This window comes from Passer montanus, unplaced genomic scaffold (assembly GCF_014805655.1).
Source record: "Passer montanus isolate IOZ18808 unplaced genomic scaffold, ASM1480565v1 scaffold25, whole genome shotgun sequence".
Classification (NCBI taxonomy): Eukaryota; Metazoa; Chordata; class Aves; order Passeriformes; family Passeridae; genus Passer; species Passer montanus.
The window spans coordinates 3,656,737-3,675,768 of record NW_024367149.1 but is presented as its reverse complement, the minus strand read 5'-3'; the positions used below and the strand labels follow the sequence as shown (position 1 = coordinate 3,675,768).

At 50.0% G+C, this 19,032-nt stretch overlaps 3 protein-coding genes across 11 annotated transcripts in view; 2 read left to right on the top strand and 1 right to left on the bottom strand.

Annotated features, from left to right (window-relative positions):
* The window catches only part of GPBP1L1 (GC-rich promoter binding protein 1 like 1), a 32,050-nt gene extending 29,110 nt beyond the window's left edge, over positions 1 to 2,940 (top strand). For all 3 annotated transcript variants that reach the window (XM_039711614.1, XM_039711613.1, XM_039711615.1), the window contains exons 10-12: positions 235 to 359; positions 1,230 to 1,332; positions 1,572 to 2,940. In XM_039711614.1, coding sequence (XP_039567548.1) covers positions 235 to 359; positions 1,230 to 1,332; positions 1,572 to 1,718 — 375 coding nt within the window. In that variant the 3' untranslated portion in view covers positions 1,719 to 2,940. The remainder of the gene's footprint in view (positions 1 to 234; positions 360 to 1,229; positions 1,333 to 1,571) is intronic.
* A 911-nt stretch (positions 2,941 to 3,851) lies between these two features.
* CCDC17 (coiled-coil domain containing 17) lies at positions 3,852 to 7,261 on the top strand. 6 transcript variants are annotated; one of them, XM_039711610.1, is made up of 8 exons: positions 3,852 to 4,546; positions 4,787 to 4,978; positions 5,077 to 5,420; positions 5,511 to 5,570; positions 5,650 to 5,780; positions 5,865 to 5,990; positions 6,207 to 6,376; positions 6,676 to 7,261. In XM_039711610.1, exons 1-8 carry the CDS (start codon positions 4,367 to 4,369, stop codon positions 6,814 to 6,816), a joined length of 1,344 nt encoding a protein of 447 aa, XP_039567544.1. In that variant the 5' UTR covers positions 3,852 to 4,366; the 3' UTR covers positions 6,817 to 7,261. The 6 variants fall into 6 exon arrangements, with proteins under 6 accessions (XP_039567544.1, XP_039567540.1, XP_039567539.1 ...); XM_039711606.1 differs by having other exon boundaries at positions 3,852 to 4,978; positions 5,077 to 5,179; positions 5,294 to 5,420; XM_039711605.1 differs by having other exon boundaries at positions 3,852 to 4,978; positions 5,868 to 5,990.
* Positions 7,262 to 7,819: 558 nt separating this feature from the next.
* On the bottom strand, positions 7,820 to 18,926 carry LOC120503261 (nuclear autoantigenic sperm protein). Of its 2 annotated transcripts, none has more exons than XM_039711596.1 (15): positions 18,718 to 18,926; positions 17,985 to 18,035; positions 17,109 to 17,219; positions 16,520 to 16,600; positions 16,254 to 16,351; positions 14,677 to 15,528; positions 12,799 to 12,881; positions 11,849 to 11,925; positions 11,648 to 11,721; positions 10,502 to 10,690; positions 10,117 to 10,283; positions 9,686 to 9,739; positions 9,521 to 9,592; positions 8,493 to 8,624; positions 7,820 to 7,992 (listed from the first exon to the last, which is right to left on the bottom strand). In XM_039711596.1, the coding sequence occupies exons 1-15, from the start codon at positions 18,777 to 18,779 to the stop codon at positions 7,939 to 7,941; spliced, it is 2,157 nt and encodes a 718-aa protein (XP_039567530.1). In that variant the 5' UTR covers positions 18,780 to 18,926; the 3' UTR covers positions 7,820 to 7,938. The 2 variants fall into 2 exon arrangements, with proteins under 2 accessions (XP_039567530.1, XP_039567531.1); XM_039711597.1 differs by having other exon boundaries at positions 18,688 to 18,816.
* Between the last annotated feature and the right edge of the window lie 106 nt (positions 18,927 to 19,032).

Below are 19,032 nucleotides of genomic sequence, written 5' to 3'. Positions count from 1 at the left end.
GATGGCTTTGCAATGCCAGCACTCGCTCCCTTGGCACAGCAGCACAGGCCACCAAATGTCCTTCGTCCTGTGTTGTCCTGTCACAGCCAGGTACATGTTACTGCAGCTTCTGTAAAAAAAACTGGCTCAAGGTGAAAGGCTTGGCTGGACTTTCAAAGGCAGAAGCTTGAACTTGGAACTGTGCTGTTGGCACGGTCTGTGCAAGCACACTTTGATGGTTTTATTTTTCTTTAGATGGAGAGCAACAGCACACCAGAACCAAAGGAAAACTGGGAGGAGAACTGCCATCAGAATGGCCTTTCTCTCCCTTTGCCGGAGGAGGGGGAAAACCTCTCCCATTCATTGGAAGCAGAACACAGGTGAGTAAATGGCAGAATAAAGTGTGTGGAATAAAGGAGGGTGAATCCTTGGGCGGTGTGAGGAGAAGGAAACAATTTTGATGAAAACTCTATTTTTGGGAAGCAGCAGTAGCTGTGTTTGTACAGGGAAGGAGGTGTGTGGGCCTTGTGACTAGTGTTGGAGTGGGTGGGGTCTTATTGAAAGTAAAACAAGACACCAATGACAGATGAGCCAAGGCTTTACCAAGGTCTGTAATTAAATTCCAGTGCTTCTTTAATGCCACATCCCCATGTGTTAATAATGCTGCCTAGAGATATTTATCTGTCCACAGTGGGAGTCAGCATGAACCAAGGGTAATTCTGGTTAATTTGCAAGCAGGGTGTCCTAAATGTACGATTTGAAGACACACACCACACTTTGTTTGCACATGGAATACTCCTGTGCTCCTTTACATGCTGTAAAAGTGGAGGAGAGTTAGGATAATATTTACCTGGTATCTCGGGCTGTATCTCACGTCAGTGAGTAAGCAGTGTGAGCATCTGGTGCAAGCAGATAGTAAGGTTCAGGAGATTCGGAGCTGTGATACTGGCTTGGTTGCCTCATGTCCTCCCTCAGCGTCCTTGAGTTATAATTTCAAATCCTTGCCTTCCACCAGGCTGGTTATGTACCCATTGTACAGAGCTGCTGATGGTCAAATATTTGTAAAAGACATTGAAAAATGGTGGGTAAACACAAAGGACTGTTGAAGTGGTCTATGATAGAGAAGATTCCCTGGTGAATTTGGAGTGATTTACTACAAAACCCTTGCTTTTCATGGACAAAGTGTACCTTTCTTTGCCATTGTTCCCTTGCTTTAGTTCCCATGCCCCTTTTATTTTCTCCACAATCAGGTTATTGAAAGAAATGGGATGGCAGGAATATCCTGAAAATGATGAGAACTACCTTCCCCTTACGGAGGATGAGCTCAAAGAGTTCCAGATTAAATCAGAGCAGGTATGTTTACAGCTCTTGCTACTTGTGACTGCTCTTCTTCCTCTCCTTTCTCAAGGGCTTGTTTTTAAGGGTGTTCAAAAGGACCAAGCATTTAAGGGAGACTGTAGTGGAATGGATGATTCTGCATTTTCCATGTGTGCACACACAGTTAAACGTGGCATTCATGTCCACCACAGAGGGTTGGTGACAGTTACTCTCCACACTTCTGCTCGATTTAAAACTTACTTTCATTCCTACAGCGAAGAAGAAACGGATTTGGGAAGAATGGATTTCTTCAGGGCCGCGGCTCCAGCCTGTTGTTCCACTGGGGAAGCACTTTTAAGACAAAGATTGAGGACTCAGACACAGAAACAAGTAGCAGCGAAACGTCAGATGACGATGCCTGAAACTGGGCACAATAAAATTAAATAAATAAAACCAACCCAATAAACTCAGTTCATAGTTCAACACGTGTTTGGGGTTGTATAAACTAAACAGAGTTTATTCTGTCTCCAGTCTGTTCAGTTTTTTCTTTTGTTGTTGATACTTCATGCACAAGGGAAATAATTGTATCCCAAAGAAGAGAGAAATTGGCTTCTTTAGCTTTTTCTTTTGGTTTTGCCCTAATGCTTACTAGAAGTTTGTGCAGCTAGCAAATTTTGACAAAAATCCCTTGTGGGGCAGTGCACAAGTTCAGTCGTGTGAGCAGGACACAAGTGGCTGACTGATCTCTGCAACAACAAGCTTCTAACAGTGCCGCCGCATTGCCCAGCGCGCGGTAACGGTGTGCTAAAACAATCATTGTCGATGACAAAATGGCTTTTGAAGTTCTAATTATGTTAAATTAATGCTAATAACATGAATATTTTATTTTATTTTATTTTTTTTGGCGGCTCGGGGAGCTTCATCACTTAACCAGGCGTTTGTGGTTTTCTTTTTTTTTTTTTTTTGGGTACAGCTGTAAAATATTTGGATATAGGAATTGTTTGTGTTCTTCTTCTTGCAGCCTTGATATTCAGGGTGGATTGTAAAATATAAATTTTTTGTGAGATTTCAAAGATTAAGATTATTTTGATAACATTATTTACAGATTTTAAAAAGTGACTATCACATTGAGTCTGTATGAGGGGGAAAAACTACTGCATCAAAAATAACTAACTTGGAATAAATATTTTGCATCAGTTTGCCAATTCTAATTGTCTTTCTTATGTAAGAGGAGCTTTCCTCTAAGGGACCTGCAACTTTGGGGGTTCAGTAGCACTGGGGATAAACAGTTTCTTCTCCCGCTCTATTTTTCCACTTGGCAAACATTGCTGTAGTGCTCAGACTGCAGGAGCTGAACTCTTCCTTTAAGAAGGGAGAGAGAGAACAATGCTGAGATGACAGTCCATGTTTGGGGATTTTTTTAAAAGAAAATAATTCAAAATTATCTTCTACTAAAGCAGTTTGCTTTTTTTTCCGCTTCATACAAAATGGTGAAGCTCGACCGGTCGGTGTCACTTGTTCCTAGTGCAATGCTGCTGTTTATGTTCACAACGTGGCAAGGGAATGTCTGAATCCAAAGCTGTTTTCATTGAAATCTTTTTTAAAAATTCATGAAAACATTTCTATTAGATTAAAAAGAATTTTACAAACAACTCAGTTGTGGCCTAAGCTATTTTAGTGTCTGGTGTAAGTTCACCTTGTGCACAAATGTTTTGGATTGGAAAGTGCTCTGGGGTTGTGCAGGGGGGTTGGACAGAGTCACACAAAAGCTGGGCTTGCTGGCCTGAGGGGGTTTGTCCCAAGGTTGTGCCTGTGGTTCTTAATCTACTCCTGGCCAGGCTGAGAGAACAGAGGTGTAAGAAAATGATAATGTTGAGTCCTGAATCTTTGCATCTGGATTCAAGGGTGCACGCTCAGCATTATCAGGTGCAGCCCTGCTACCTGTGCCTCCAGCTCCTGCTGGCTCTGCCGTGAACCCCAGAGGAGAGGGGCAGTGGGCATTCCTTTATCCCTGTGCTCTGGAAAACAGGGTCCAGCAGCTGATGCTGCCTGATAGTGCTTGGGGAAGTGCTGGGGCTCCTATATGACTTTGCACAAACCACCTTGTTGCTTCTGAATATTCAACCACTGCTTTTGTCTGGAAGAGCCTACCCATTTGGGGTTTTTTAAGTTTAATTTCCTATATCCATTTAAACCAAGTTATGTAGATCTGCGTGCACTGATCTCAAGAAATGGGGTAAATTTAAAAACCCCTTCACCTCAGATCCATGCTGATAGCCACTTGGAATGGGGGAATTGGATTGCTGAGCATTCTGGAGTGGAACGAGCCTGCCCTGGGACAGTGCAGCCTGGCCTGTGTGTGCCAGGAGCTCCTTGTTGTGCCCCGACCCTCCTGTGGGCTGTGCAGGGCTTAAACATCGATGAAATTTTGGAAGTGGCAGGGCAAGTCCCCATTCAGGGCAAGCCAGCTTTTTCCTGAGCAAATAATGAGTTCATGACAGGTACCACTGGCAGTGAGCTTAGGGGAAAAACTGCAGGGATTTGCCAAGCAGAGTTGAGGTGGGTGCAAGGATGAAATGCAGGGAGCTTTTTTGGGAAAAAGGCCAGGGCCTGCACACCTGTGGCAAGAAAGGGCAGCAGGAGCTATTTCACCTGTGTGGAGATTCCCCTTAGCTTAAAGTCTGCTAAATGGGAGCTGCTGCCAGGTGGGCAAGGGGCACTCCTGGACAGCCCCAGGGCAAGTGTGCCTGTCAGTGAGCACTTTGTAACCGCAGAGGGACACAGGGCAGCGGGGCCTCCCTCATCTTGTTTTCTGTGGATTGCTCTGGTGGCTCAGCGACATTTTTTCCCCATTCCAGTGCCCGTGGTAAACAGTGGGAATGTCCAGGGCTGGGGGCCGGCCCTCCCTGCCCAGCCCAGCGTCCATAGCAACAGTGGCTTCAAACACTGCAGCCACCGCCGCTGCCACCAGCAGGTCTGTGCACACTTCCAGCCGGTCCCGGGGTGCCAGCCCCGCGGGGGGATCCCCTCTGCCTGTCAGGGTGCCCCCCCGAGTGACTCCCTGCTGGACATGGGCACCTTCCTCTGCCCCCGCTGCCGCTTGGCGTTCAGATCCCGGCCGCTGCTGCAGGTGCACATGGAGAAGCTGTGCCTCGGGCCCACGGCACCCAGCAGCTCCTGCCTCCACGGGGGGGACCCTCTGCCTGTGGAGGGAGCACAGAGCACGGCAAGGAAACCACAGGACATCTCGGTAGTGTGGAGCTGGGTCGGGCATAGAATGGGGATGGGGACAAGTGCTGGGCTGGGGAATTGGGTATCACAGCCTGGCTCCAGCTTGGTCTGGGCTGGGCAGGCCTCCATCTTCCCACCCCTGCACCACACAGGCAGCCCTTGGTGCTTATTTTGCCAAAACCAGAAAAGGATATTTTGGGGGTGGGGGGGGATGGGGGAGGTGGGAGCGTCACCCTTTTCTTCCCTTTGTGTCTGCGAGGTTGGGATGTCCCAAAGTACGGACGACGCTGAGGCACGCCATCACTCTGTGCCTCGTGGGGTCCCAGCAGCTGTGCGGGGACAGCAGGGACCAGGGCGGGCGCGGGGAGCTCCCCTGGGGGACGTGCTGACCCCCCGCGAGAGGGCCCTGCTCCGCACGGCCGACCCCCCTTCTAGGAGGGTGCCAGTGGAGGTACGGTGAATCCTGAATGCCAGGGTGGGCACCAGCAGCCCTACAGCTCCTCGGCACTGGGGCCAGCCCCTCCTTCCCGTGAACCCCGTGTGCCGCAGGGAGAACCCCCCCGGCAGCCGCCGCAGGAGCTGCTGGAGGCCCACGAACGCCAGGTGGCCGAGATCCGGGCCAGGACCCGGCAGCTGGAGCTGCAGAGAGAGGGTAGGCCCTGCAAATGGTTTTGGGGCGATGGGGAGGCGCGTGTGGGATGCAGTAACCCCCCGAGAGTGGGGCTGTGGGGCCGCGCTGAGCCCCCCGCCCCTCACGGTCCTGCAGGGCTGTGCCGGCGGCTGGCGGCGCTGGGGGCCGGGGCACCTCTGGGCCCCCAGCCCGAGCACGGGGAGCCCGAGCCGAGCCAAGGCCTGCAGGACCAGGCCAGACAGGTCCCAACAGCACAGCACAGGTGAGCTGAGGGGTCACAGCACAGCCCTGGCCCTGTGGGGTGCCCTCCATCAAGGCTCCTTCACCCCCCATTTGCCTGCCTCCTCCCCAGGGCCACCCTCCACCTCGACACCCTCCTGCCGCCCGCAGGGCCGCTGGCGGCCGAGGCCAGGTGAGGTCTGTGGGCCACGGCGGCTCCGAGCGCAGCGCCCAGCCGAGCCCTGGCCATGGCTGACCCGGGGCTCCGGCAGGGCGCTGCGAGTGTCCTACCTGCGCTCTGGGGGACACGACCCGGCCATCCTGGACCAGCTTCTGCACCTCCAGCTGGAGGCCATGGTGCTGGAGAAAGGAACCGCGGGGCTGCGCAGGGCCAGGCGGATGGGTAAGCGCCAACAGCAGGCCCAGGCCTGTCCCCCTCGGGGAGCATGGCTGCACAGACAGCACTGAGGCACCCCAGCTGTTCCAGCAGAGCCCCCGGGCACTGGCACTCATGGTCTGGATGCGGCGCTGCTGGCCGTGGAGCTGGAGAACCGGCGTCTGGAGGATGAGCTGCTGGCACTGAAGGTCAGAAGGGAAAGGAGAGTGGATGCTGGTAGGTAAATAGGTTCCCCACCTGCACCCCACAGCCTCCAGCTGCCTCTGTGGTTGTAGCATCAGAGCTCTGGCTGGTGATGGCTCCTAGAAATGCTGGCTGCAGCTCGGGGTGGGCTCTCTGCAGTGAGAGTCCCAGTCCCCTGAACATGGGCCTGGTGAGGAGCCAGGAGAATGGCTGCTGTAAAGCCCACGGTGACCAAATCCTGTTGCCCAGGCTCACGGGCAGCCCAGCGGCACACGGAGGAGCTGGCCCGGCTCCAGGCAGAGGTGGGAATGCTGCGATGCCATGCGGAGCAGACAAGGCCATGGCTGCACCCCCCTGTCTTCCCACACCCCATAGCCCCCCTACTGCCACCAGCCCTTGCCGTGCCAGAACTTCTCATGGTAAGAGCCTCAGTCCAGGGCGATTTCCAGCTTTCCAAGGAGGGAAGGGGAGTTGGGATTGGGCTGACAACTGGGATGGGATGATGGGTGTGGAGGTACAAGCTTAAGGGACATTTGGGAACAGCTCCCTTTGCTGCACTTGGGGATAGAGCCACTGGGGCAGGAGGCGAGTCCCCACCAGTGCTGGACCAGGGCTGTGATTTGCTCTGCACACCCAGTGCCACATGTGAGGGATGGCCAGGCACCTCACACCCTGCCAGGACCCTCCTCCCCCTGACATCACCTTTTTCCTTTCCCAGGAGTCCCCCGGGCCAGCACTGGGGCCTGGCAGACCTACAGCCCACGTGCCCCCCGGACTCCCCCTCACCCCCTTTGTGGCCCTGGAGGACCCTCCTCCTGCTCAGGAGCCCCCAGCACAAGACAGAGCTCCCCGAAGGTGAGCCAGGACCAGGCCATGGCCCCTGGACTGCCCTGCCACCCCCTCCACCAGCAAACAGGGGCTCCAGGAACTGCTGGGATGGGTGGAATGGTACAGGACCACTGCTGGGACCAAAGAGGCTCTGGGCATTGCAGCAGGAAAAGGACAGGCAAAGCCCCAAGCCAGCAGCAAACTGAGTGACACAGCTCAGCCTCCACCTCAGGACAGAGCCCACAGCCAGAGTGGCTCAACCACTCCTGCTCACAATGGTGGTTTGGGGACAGGCAGGGGGCACGGAGGGGCACAATAAATTCCCTGCCCTCAGGCATATCCCCACATCCAGCCCTCTAGGGAAAGCCTAACCCAGGGCATGCACAGCCCAGCCCTGGGAACCAGCAAAAACCAGAGCCAGCTTTCTGAAGTGTCAGAAGCCCTGTGCTACATGTTAAATAAAAGATTTCAGCTCATTGCTCTTCACTTGTTGGCCTTTTTTTAGACAACACAACCCAGGGCAGGTCCCAGCCCCACCTGGGCACTCAAGCTGGCTCAGGGGCATCAACCATCAGCACCTGCTCCTGCACCCCCTCCTGGGTGCAAAGTGGAGGCTGAGCAGAGATAAAAACACACAGCAACCAAGCCCAGGATGTTACAAAGCTCTTTCATTACCAGCCTTCCCCACCATCTTCAGGCTGCTCAAAGCTGAGGGAGGCACTATCAAACCCCACTTCAGGCTCAGCCTTGAAGGAACAAAACACTGCCCCAGCTCTGACAAGGCCCCAGCAGAAGGAAAAAAAGTCAGGTCCCTGGCCAAGACAGTGAAGTTCAGGCACTGCTCTCATGCCTGCAGCAGCCAGCCCTGCCTGGCCCCTCTGACCCTCTGCTCCTAAGGAGGCAGACGTGGGTGGAAATGCTAAAGCTAAAGGGAGCATGAGCCCAGCAGTGGGCCAGGGCTGAGACCTCCAGCCCCGGGGGACAGCCAGGAGCAGAGGCTGGAACCTGTCACAGGAGGAAGGTCAAGACAGGGACCATTTGCTTACAATCTTTATTGAAGTCATACAAAAGTTGCCAAAAAGTGAAAAAATACACTATATACAAAACCATTTTCCTTGTAAGGAGAGGAGTGTCCAAGGTTAAAGAATCATTATCATACTGTGCTTTCAACTGCAGCCCCTGATTCTGCTTGTGGCCTTTTCTCTGTCTAAAAGAGAAGATAAGGGTTTGTTTTTAAAAGTCAAGACACAGTCCTACAGCACCAACTCATGCAGCAGCCCAAGGGTTCTGTAATTTGAAGTCTTAACTATGGGAACTTTGCCAGTCTCCAGAGCCCAACACTACCCTAAAGCATTGATAGTAACAAGTGCAGCCCAGGGGTAAGTAATAAAACCCAGGAACATGAAAAAGTGGGGGAACACCCTGTGCTGGAGTTGAGCCCAGCAAAAAACCACCCAGAACCTGTCTCTGTCCCACCCCACAGGTGACAAGGCTCCATGGCTGGGTCTGTCCAGCCACACAGGTCAGCACCACAGCACTACATGCATCCTGCCCACTGGGAATAGCCTTCATCTCATCTGGGAAACCTCATGAAGGACAGCAGGCAATAAAATCAGGACATCTATCAGGCACAGAACCATCCCTGAACAGAGAGGAGGGGGAAATAAAATAAAAAGCACAGCCCAGACTCCTGGCTCAGCTGCCCACCTCCTCTTCCATTTTTTCTGCAACCTCTTTTCCACGGGGGACAGGGTCCCCACCACCACCATTGACAGCTGGTTCTGGTTTAGGTTTCTTGGCTTCATTGTCTCCCTGATGAGTCTCCTCCTCTGGTTTCCTCTGAAGACAAAATTGTTTAGAATCTCCACTAAGTACAAATCAAAGTTCAAATCATTTTGAGAAATTTAGCATTAGATGTCACTGCACATCATCTACCCAACCTCTGCTTGCCAGGCTCAGGACAGACTCCCCAGTGTTGGGGTTTAGCCAGAGCTTTAGACCCAGTGACACTTTAGGTGCCAGGATCTCCAGAGCTGTTATCTGTAGTTACAGTCTGGTCAAGAAAGGTGCAACCACTGAGCCTGTAACAGTTCCAGGGTAGACTTAGGGCATCTACAACATTTGCAATCACCTAAAGCAGCTCCAAATCACTCCAGGCACACCTGAACTAACAGATCAAAGAAACAGAGGCAACATAAAACTGAGAGTATCACCTATAAGATCTTAGTTTTTACCAGCAAACACTTCTAGAGAACACACAGGAACCACATTCTCAATATCTGATCTCTAAAGAGGCAGTGTGTCATTACCACCAGTGTGGCTTTACTATTTATTGAAAGTCCAAGTCCTGATCTCCTTTTGGAAAGAAGGGAACCCAGCCTAGCTTTGCTTTTTCCTTGGGATCTACAGGTGATCCCAGGGTTGCCTGAGGGTCTTCAGCAGAGGAAAATCTTGTTCAGGGAACACCTGCAGAAGCCACACAACTGGGTCAGATTTACATCAGTGTGGGTCAGGCAGGGTGCTGAACCACCAAGAATGGTCTCCTGGAGGCCAGATGGTTCCCAGACTGATTGGTTCCCAGTGGAAAGGAGTTTCAAACACTACTGGTTTTACTTCTGGAGCGTTTTTCCATTATACAATTAAGAAAAAATACTTTTAAGACAAATCTTATTACACAGAGCAAGCCAGCAGTACTTCAACAAACTTCTTGTTTAACAAGTAATTTCTGGACTCACCTTTTTCCTGACTAGATGAGAGATGTCTGTTACACACTGAGATGCACCATCAGCTCCTTTCCTTACTGGAATCTGTTACAAGACAGACATTGACACATGAGCAAACACAACCAGTAATCCTTAGAGTAGATGAGAATTAACAACGTTCATTTTAGATTAACTTACTGTGGACACAGAACCACTGTCTTCACTTTGTGCAAACCCAGATGTAGTTCCAACCTTAAAAAGGCAGAAAAAACAGACTGTGGCAGACAATGCATGTGGAACTTAGTGAGATACAGAAAGCCCAAGTCCTCCACATCCCAACACTGGATTCTGCACTTCTGTAAGGACACATGCAATGTGCACCCCACATTTGCCTGATCCGTCGCCCTGATACATTAAATGCCACAGAAGCATATAAAATTCCTGTTTAGTTTGGAACAATCTGTATCAGGGCTGTTAGTAAATATCCTCTTTAGACATCAGCTGCCTCAGTTTCCTTCTCATAACCACAGCCTGGTAACACCTGTGAGCAACCACCAGTCCCTGATCAAGTCTGAGCTCCTCCCATTACTGATTTATTCAAAACAAAACCACAGGACACACACACTCACCAGAGTTGCTTTCAGTCCTAGCTCAGCTACTTTTGCACTCTTCTGTGACTCCTTTGAATCTTCTATCTTCTCTTTAATTTCAGGAAGCAGTCCCTTCAGTTCTTCTATCTCCTTCTCGTCCTCAGGAGACCCAGTGTCTGCCTTCTTTATTCGCTCAGTCAGTATTGCTGGGATGAAACAGTTATCAGGGCAAAACACCTCGAGACAAAGTAACTGTGCAGTTACCAACATCCAGAGGCAACTATCTGCTAACAAACAGTTTTACAAACTCTGCCCCTGGTGTAGTCTCACCACTTTCAGATACAACAGCACACAGCAGCCCACGAGCACACCTCACCACTTTGCCTTGTGAAAACTCACTGGACAGCTTCAGAATTCCACGTACCCAGTCTCTTGTCTATGACCTCCATGGACTTCCCAAACTGCAGCACGGCCTGGTCGAAGTCGCTGTTGTAGTGGTAGGCCAGGGCCAGCTGGTAGTGGCTCTCTGCCAGCAGCCGGTCGTGAGCCTCCAGGTACTTCTGCTGCAGGGCCAGGCAGGCCTGGAACTCCTCGATTGCCTGCGTGTAGTTTTCTGCAGGAGAAAGCCCCAAGGTCTTTACAAACCTCAGTAATTATCCACAGCAGCACCATCTAAACCCTGGTTTGGTTACTCAGTGTTTTGTTACACATTATACAGTCTGCAAACAGAACCACCACTGAACACAGCGGGGCTGGGCTGATTGCAGACCATCAGATGACAACTCTGCCTCCCCTGAGAGACTGTCTAGGCCAGCTCCTCTGGTTCTCTCATGAGTGCTTTGTCTAATTTCAGCACAGAAAACCGAGCAGCCAAGTCAAAGCAGGCACCAAATCCTCCTGCTTTACTTTCTACCAAGAGAACTGAACGTAACTGGTCCCAATTGTAACACGGATCTGGAGCTAAGGACAGTGCCACCTTCCTGCCAAGCACTCCCTGCTTGTGCTCCAGTGACACAAGACACAACCCTTGTTCTGCAGCCCTGGCCCAGAAACCTGTTGGGTTATTTCCAGTGCCTGCCCCAGAGAAAGTGTACATTTGGATTTAACAAGATTACAATACATTTTTAAATGAAAGGCAAGTGAGTCATTACAAGGCACAATCCTGAGGTTTGCCTCCCACTCCTTTTTTCTGCTGTGTAACACAAGAGCCTTTCCTGACTATAACCCAGGATTTGGGAGGGTCTAAGAGAGTCAACTATTTTTCATGACAATTTCAGCAACTGTCTCAAGTTCATAAGCAAGGTTTGGTCACTTCAGAAAGCAGAACACAAGGCTAGCAACACATTGCTTCTTACTCAAACTTTTTTCCACTGCTCTGCAAAAGCACAGACTATCCTATTTTCAAGGCACCAACTATCACTTCCAAAGCTTCTCACATGGCTGCAACTATCATGATCTAATTTGTTCTCATCCTGACAGCTTTAATTCACATTTGCTCATTTTAAAGTACAAAACCCAGTGACAGAAAGTAGAACCAAACACTTTGCACATGATAATTAACATTACTTACCAGATTCAATGCTAACTTCTCCTAACTTCAGATGAGCTTGAGCTGCATGGAGCTGAGCTTCTTTTGTTTCTTGTCTACAGCCAGAAGAAAAAAATAGTTTTCAAATCCTGATCAGAGCATGCCATATTCTCTAACTGGCTATGCCACCATCCAATTTACACTTTCTGTGGCATATACCCAAATTAGAACTTTAGCCTTTACCTCTTGTAAATGACTTTTGCTAACTCCAGCATGTCCCAGGCTAGCTCAAGATTGCCAATTTCATCCTCCTCACTTTCCTGTAAAGACCAGAAGTGCATGACAGATTAATGACTTGGTCACAGACCACATCAAACAGCACCACTAAATTCCCAACCAGTGTTACCAAGGAATCCATTTCTGCAAGAGGTGAACATTTAACCACTAGGAAAAAAAAAAAAAAAAAGAAAAAATATGCAGAAGAGGTTATTGCATCAACCAAGACTTTGCCTGGAGTAAAGAGGTTTCAGTGGAACATGAACTCACATTGTTCTGTGATATGCTTTAATTTCTTTTCCAGAAATAACAGGGGAAAGATCTTGGTTAAGGTTGTCTTTCTATGAACCAAATAAAGTTCACAGTCCAGCTTTTTTTTAATGAGCCTTTGAGCTTTGTTAGAGTAGTCTGAGAAAGGGACAGTTACCTTGAATGCTTAGTGCCACTCTGTGAAGCTGCAAATTTTTCCAGGTGTTTTTACTGCTACATCAATGTACATCTCAGGTTTGAGGAGCACCACACTTCTCCAACAATTCCCATCCTAATCACAGCTTACTGGACAAGCAGACAATTAACTGTTCCAAGTAACTCCAGTGACAGGCTGAAAGAGCTCTCCCTGCCTGCCCCTGCACCACCACGCCACATCAGCTCAAGTATTTGTGTCAGAGCAGCCAAGCAAACCCAAGCCTACAGACACAGCTGAGCCAGATGCTACAATGCAGACTAGGCCTAACACTGGCCATTGCTAGGGAACATTCAGAAGTATTTTCCTACACAGAACTAAATGAAACACAAATGAGCTTTTAGAAGGACATAAACATCATATTTAGGCCTAATACTTAGGCATCCTAATAAATATATGCCTAATATTTAGGCATCCTTCCATGAGCACTGGTGTCAGACCTCAGCAACCTCACCTTGTCTTCCACTGTCAATTCATTCTCCTTGTCATCATCAGCTTTATCATTTTCTTTATCTTCCTCTTCAGATTCTTCTGTTTCTAGAAGGCAAGTAGATGCATGAGGACACTTCTGGTTACTGTGCTTGCTCAACATGGAGTCAGGCAGAGTGTGTTATATCCAACCCTTACCCTTCCAGTGACAGGTTAGAGGTGTGATGTACGAAGAGCAGATACATTAAAGTCTCAGCATCAGCAGCCATCTTGCTGAAACCATTCAGCACTGTAGACTAAAGCAGTCCATAAGTTCAACTTCTTACTATCTACAACAGAAACTTACACAGAATTCAGTTCTCACCAATCTTGTCAGCTCTCACTGAAGCCACAAGATTTTGAGCAGCCCTAGAGGCACTGGCCAGCTGCTAAACTTCATGCTATAGAAAGTCTTTTCAGCAAGATAGCTGCCAAGCTGAACACAAATTAGTCTGTTTCTCAGTTCATGATCCTCATGTTACCCATGTTAATGAACCTCCTCTTGTGTAGTACTAACTTGACTTTTGACACTGTGCAGAAGCAATACATCTGTTCTAGCAGCAGAAGATGTTTTGGGAAAATGTGCAGTAAAGGAATATGGCTAAAAACTTCAGAGCACTGGCTGGTCTGCAGGCTGAAATCACACAATGCCTGTGTCACAGCCTCTCTATTCCAGAGCAGAAGCTTGATGGGGGGTGACTAGAGAGCCTGTGAACTCACTAGTCTAACTCCCAGCACACACCCAGCACTGAGAGGGCCAATCCTGTGAACATGAAGACACTTGTATAAAGGTAGACAGAAGAGAGGTCAGGATGCTAAGAATTAAGTAGTGGGAGGAGCTTGGGATGACACAGCACAGGGCCAGGATGTTCCAGAGGGTCCTCACATTCCCAGACCTGGGGCAAAAAGCAGCAGTATGTGTGCATCAGCAGCCTGTCAGCACTGAGAGTGAGGAGCAGGTAACTACTCTTAGGTTATTTTCTCTCCACACAGACACCCTGTTAGGCCACTGCTCCACCACTGAGTGCTCACTATGCTTAGCAGAATAAATCCTTCCAGGCTCCAGAACTGTTTAGTGTCAACATCTGCCACTCCTGAAGTAAGGCACTGCCTGTGAAGATGAGTTACTGGCCAGAGAAGTTGCAATTACAGTTCATCAATTAACTGGTGCAACAGAAGGCACAGGCCCACTAAGACCAAAAGTACTGCTGCAGCAAAGGGTGCAAGTCTTGCTGGGTGCAAGTCTTACCTCAACAGAGCCCAGGAAACAGCTACAATAAAGCAGGGAAGCAGAAGGGCAGAAGCTGGACAGCCAGAAGACTGTACTAGAGCAGCAATAAGCCTTCAGCAAAACGAGTTCAGATTTTCCAACTAAGTTTTTGCTAGCAATGACCATCAGAAAGACTCAATTGAAGAGTTCCTCTCCTCCAAGAGAAGTAAATTTATGTGTTCAGCTGTTCTGGGTTTTTCACCCCCATTGTAAAATAAAACACAGCTATAACTAGAGGCAATTTGTGCTTTGCAGTTATGTGAAGGTTAGTGCAATACACCCAGATGCATGCAAGTGAACATCCATTCAGTATTCTCCACCAGCCTAGCCATTACTTACACATTTCACAGGGCTGTCAGTTTGCTTTCAAGTAAGACTTGCTTTGCAGTTAGTTAAGCGTTAGTCTAGAGAAACTGAGACCATTCACTATTCCTTGAAACTTTACTTGTATGTAAAGTCCTTCAAGAGCCCTTTACTGTGCCTTTTCCTTATTCTAAGGCAAACAGAAAATTCTGAATGGAACACTTTTTACCCATTGTTAGCCAAATCCATCAAGTCATCCACCCACAAGTATTTTTTGCCTCTCAGGGTTACCTTCTCCCTCTTCCATCAGGTCATCTTTCTCTTCTTTTTCTACCTTAGCACCTTCACCCTCTTCCATCAGGTCACCTTTCTTTTCCTCTTTCTCTACCTTAGCAGCAACTTCAGCCTTTTCTTTCATGTCATTAGGTGGCTCTTTGCCCTCTGTGGGCACAGGTTCCTTTGAGGACTCTGTCTCTTTAGATTCACCTGGTTTCTCTTCTGTAACTGTCTCTACTGGCTCATGTTTCTCTTCTGCCTTCTTCTGTTCAGCCACCTCTGCATCCCCTTCTGCAGCTTCTTTCTGTTCCACAGCAGCTGCTGCCTGTGCTTCTGCCTTCTCTTCCACAGCTGCCTCAGCCTGCCCTTCCACAGCCTCTCCCTTCTCCACAGCTGGCTCTTTTTCTGTTGCTTCTGCTGCCTGTTCTCCAGTCTCTGCCTTCTCTTCCACAGCCACTTCTGCTTCAGCCTCTTCCCCAGATGTCTTTCCCTCCTTGTCTGACTCTTCTGTTGTTCTCTCCTCCTCAGCTGCCTTCTCTACCTTGTCCTCAGGCACCATCTTCTGCTCTTTTTCTACCTCCTTCTCTTCCACAGCTGCCTCCTCATTCACAGGCACCTGCTTCTTCTGCTCTTCTGAAGTTTCTTCTCCCACAGAAATCTCAGTCTTCTCCTCAGCCTCTTCAGGCTTCTTTGCATCCTTGTCAACAGCTTCTTCTTTGGGTTCTTCTTTAATCTCTTTCATTTCAACATCCTCTTCTTTGATTTCCTTCTCAGAGAGTACTGTAGACTCTTCCGTGGACTTTTTGGCCTCTTCCTTTTCCCCCATGGCGTTATAAACCTGTTCTCTCAACTCCTCCCTTGCTTCTTCTACATGATTGAGGAAGCATAAACATTTCTTCGAGTTTAGTGATAAAGACATTAACGAGCCCTGACAACACCACCCTCAAAGACCCTCCTGTGTGTTGGTTTGTTACCAAGTTGGATGACACTCCTAAAAGCTTCATTTTCCAAGTACAAGGAATTAGGAGACAACCAACATAGCTGCTTGAGCCAAGTCCCTTCCCCTTCCCCAGACTGCAGCATTGCAAGCGGCCGCTCAAGCAGTGCGCGGTTGTGCAGCAATTTTAGTCACAGCATAGCGAGAGGTGCCAGAGCTTTAACAGTCTGGAGGGACAGGAATCCCTGAACCCCCTCCAGCTGCAGGCAGCATAAAACAGCCACTGTTCTTGGGGCTTTGCACAGAGACTGACCTCTGGGACTGCACACACTGTACTGCTACAAGGTTACAAAGCAGTGGGAATCAGCGGTGAAGCTCAAGAAAGCGAGTTTGAATGCAGGGTTCAGGACACAGACGCCTGCTGACCCTTACACATGCTTTCAGGGACCAGCTCCTTGCAGATGTTTTACAGATTTTGCTCATCTTTAAGCAAGACTAAAAATAAAACCCAAACAGAAACAGAGTCCATTCAGACTGCCAAGAGTTTCAATAGAATGATTCAGGCTACCCAAGATACCAGTGGACTAAACTTGGATCATTCCAACAAGAAAACACAGCCTGGAGCCTCCATGGCAGGGCAGGCAGCTTTACATACCATCAGCAGCTGGCAGTGCAGAGTCGTCTTCTGCTTTTTCTCCTTCCTCTTCCACCTGCACCCCTTCTAAGGCATTTCCCAGCACACCATTTTCCATTCTAAAAGGAACAGGAGTTTGTTATCCCTCGGATATTTAATACCATTATTTGAACTGCACAAGCTGCAGTGCCACAGCCCATCCCACCCAGGGCAGTCCTGTCCCACAAAGGAGTGAAATGCTGTTACCCCAGACACACTCTTCACCAAATGACAAACTGCCACCATACCTTGCCAACTCCAGGAGAGATTTTCCATAATAAAAAAAAGCTTCTGCACACTCATCCGCTGTCTCACCGTACTTTTTACCCCTACAAAAATAATAAAGAAATATTTGCCTGTGCCTGCTTTAGATTTGGATATGTGAACTTGAACATTAAATATTCCTAGCCTAACAAAAGCACCACTTTCTTGGCTCACTTCCCATTGCTTTAAACAAATACTGAATGCTTCTCTCAGTTACATATGGCTTTCAAACACCCAACTGAGGAAATTAATCTGTAACCCAAAAAGTACCATTCAGAGAGACTGATCAAGACTAGTGAACAAGTTACTAGAGAAGATACCTGCATAATAAACTATCAAAACCCCTTCCCTCCTTAGGGAACTCTGCTGGCAATGCCTATCACCCAAACTGCACACCAACTACAGCATTGTACAACTCTTGGGTGAATTTAAATAGCTTGTCCCCTCCACAGCTGCATTATAAATTATAAACATGCTAGGTAAAAATCCCAATCTTTCTTGCATAATCCACACCAGAACAGCTAAGCTGAAGCCCAAGCCCAGCAAAACCACACAGAACTTTCTACTACTCACAGTAAGCTTGCAGCCTCCTGGAATGCATTCACAGCAGCTGGAATATTTCCCATTACCAAGTGCTTCTGTCCCAAACCCAAGAGTTTCTTTGATTCTCCATCCACATCCATACTAGAGGAAGGGTAAATAAATCAAATAAAGGATTCTGTTAGTTTTCACAGTAATTTTAGCTTTCAAAACCTAGTCTGCTTTATGGAATAGTGAGTTGCATGCATTACAGTGGTTGGAACTACCAGAGTAGGTGGGATTTGTTTGGTTTTGTGGGTGCAAATCTGAAACAACTGATAATTCCAATAACCAAGGGAAGACAGGCAAATTTATCCAATCACTGCAACAAGTATCACATTCTGCTGTGACAAAAGCTGCTAAAAAATATACTTCAGGAATTGCACACTAACACACCATGGAGCACCAGTGCTCCAGACTCTAATGCTAAATCAAGAAAAAGAAAAGTTAAAACTTTTCACAGCACAGCATGGTGCATCTGAGAATGACAGATGCAAGTGTCAGTTCAATTCAGTGCATCTTGCACAGCTTCATTTCCAGAAGGTCCAGCCCAACATCTCCGACTGGGACAAGAGGAGCCACCCACAGAGGAATACCATGTATCACACGCCAGCTGCATACTTGTACCTCTCCAGCACAAATTAAAAGCCCAAAAACTTCAAGAACAGCTTGATACATTTTTATATGTATCAGTCCCTGAAAAGGCCTTGATGCACTGGATTTGTGCAAAGCACTGGTGAGCACAGGTTTTCAGCACCTACATCACACGTGGGATTTAAAGGGTGTTCTGAAGGGTGACCTCTGCCTTTCACACAGCAGCTCCGGGATTTAGTGTTATTTGATTACTGACAGTGCCAACTCCCATCTCACCTGTCTGTCTTGTCTGTGGATGTGGAAGGAGCTGCCAGTTCCTCTTCCATCCTGCAAACGGAAAACCGAATGGTTTTTTATTCACGTTTCGAACCGGCCACCCACTTCACTGAGCTCTTGGCGGGGGGGAAAGCAGCAGCGGCAGGCCGGGTCAGCGGTGCCCATGCACGCCGGGGGCGGCTCCCGCGGGGCGGTGTGTGCGGGGCCGTGCGGGGCAGACAATGGGGCCTTTCCCGCCTTCCGCCGGCCCCGCCCCCCGCCCTTGGCGCCAAACCCCGGCGGCGGCTCCTCACGGGCCGCCGGTCACGTGACCCCGCCCGCCCCGCGGCGTCGGCTGCCCCCAACAAAGATGGCGGCGGCCGCGCAGCGGTCACGTGGTGGCTCCGCGCGAGCCGCGCGGGCCCAGCTGGCGCCGGAGGAGCGGGGCGGCGGCACGTACCACCGCGCCCCAGCCGGCGGGGGGGGACGGCGGAGGCAGGTACCACAGACGGCGAGGGGGGGACGGGGACGCAGGTACCACCGCCGGCGAGCAGGAAAGGGGGGGAGGAGGGGGCGCAGCTTCGCCAGCCCGACCAGCACCCCCCGCCCTCCCCTAAGGAAATCCGGCCCACCGCCCCGCTCACCCCCCATCCCCTCCGGTACCCTGCGGCCCGAAGGCGCCCCCCCCCTCCCCTGATGCCCCCCGTCCCCGACACGCACACACCGTAACCGGGGCCAGCCCGCGCGGCCCTACCTAGTCTGGGAGGCCGGCGCGGGCTCAACGCAGGGGGGAGCGGCGATGGCCGAGGATTGCATAGAAGCTGCTGGAGAGAGGGGCGGCGGCGGCAGAGTGCAGCCCCCTGCCCCTCCGGCTGGCTATATACCCCCGAGGACACGCCCCGGCCCGCCTGGCGGCGCGCGCGCGCCGCGGGGGGACTACCGCTCCCGGCAGGCCGCGCGCCCGCCCCGCCGCGGGACGCCGGGGGCGCCGCCGCGCGGGGTGCGCTGGGAAGTGTAGTGCCGGAGAGTGAGGCGGGGTCCCGCGGGGCATGCCGGGAGGTGCAGTCCG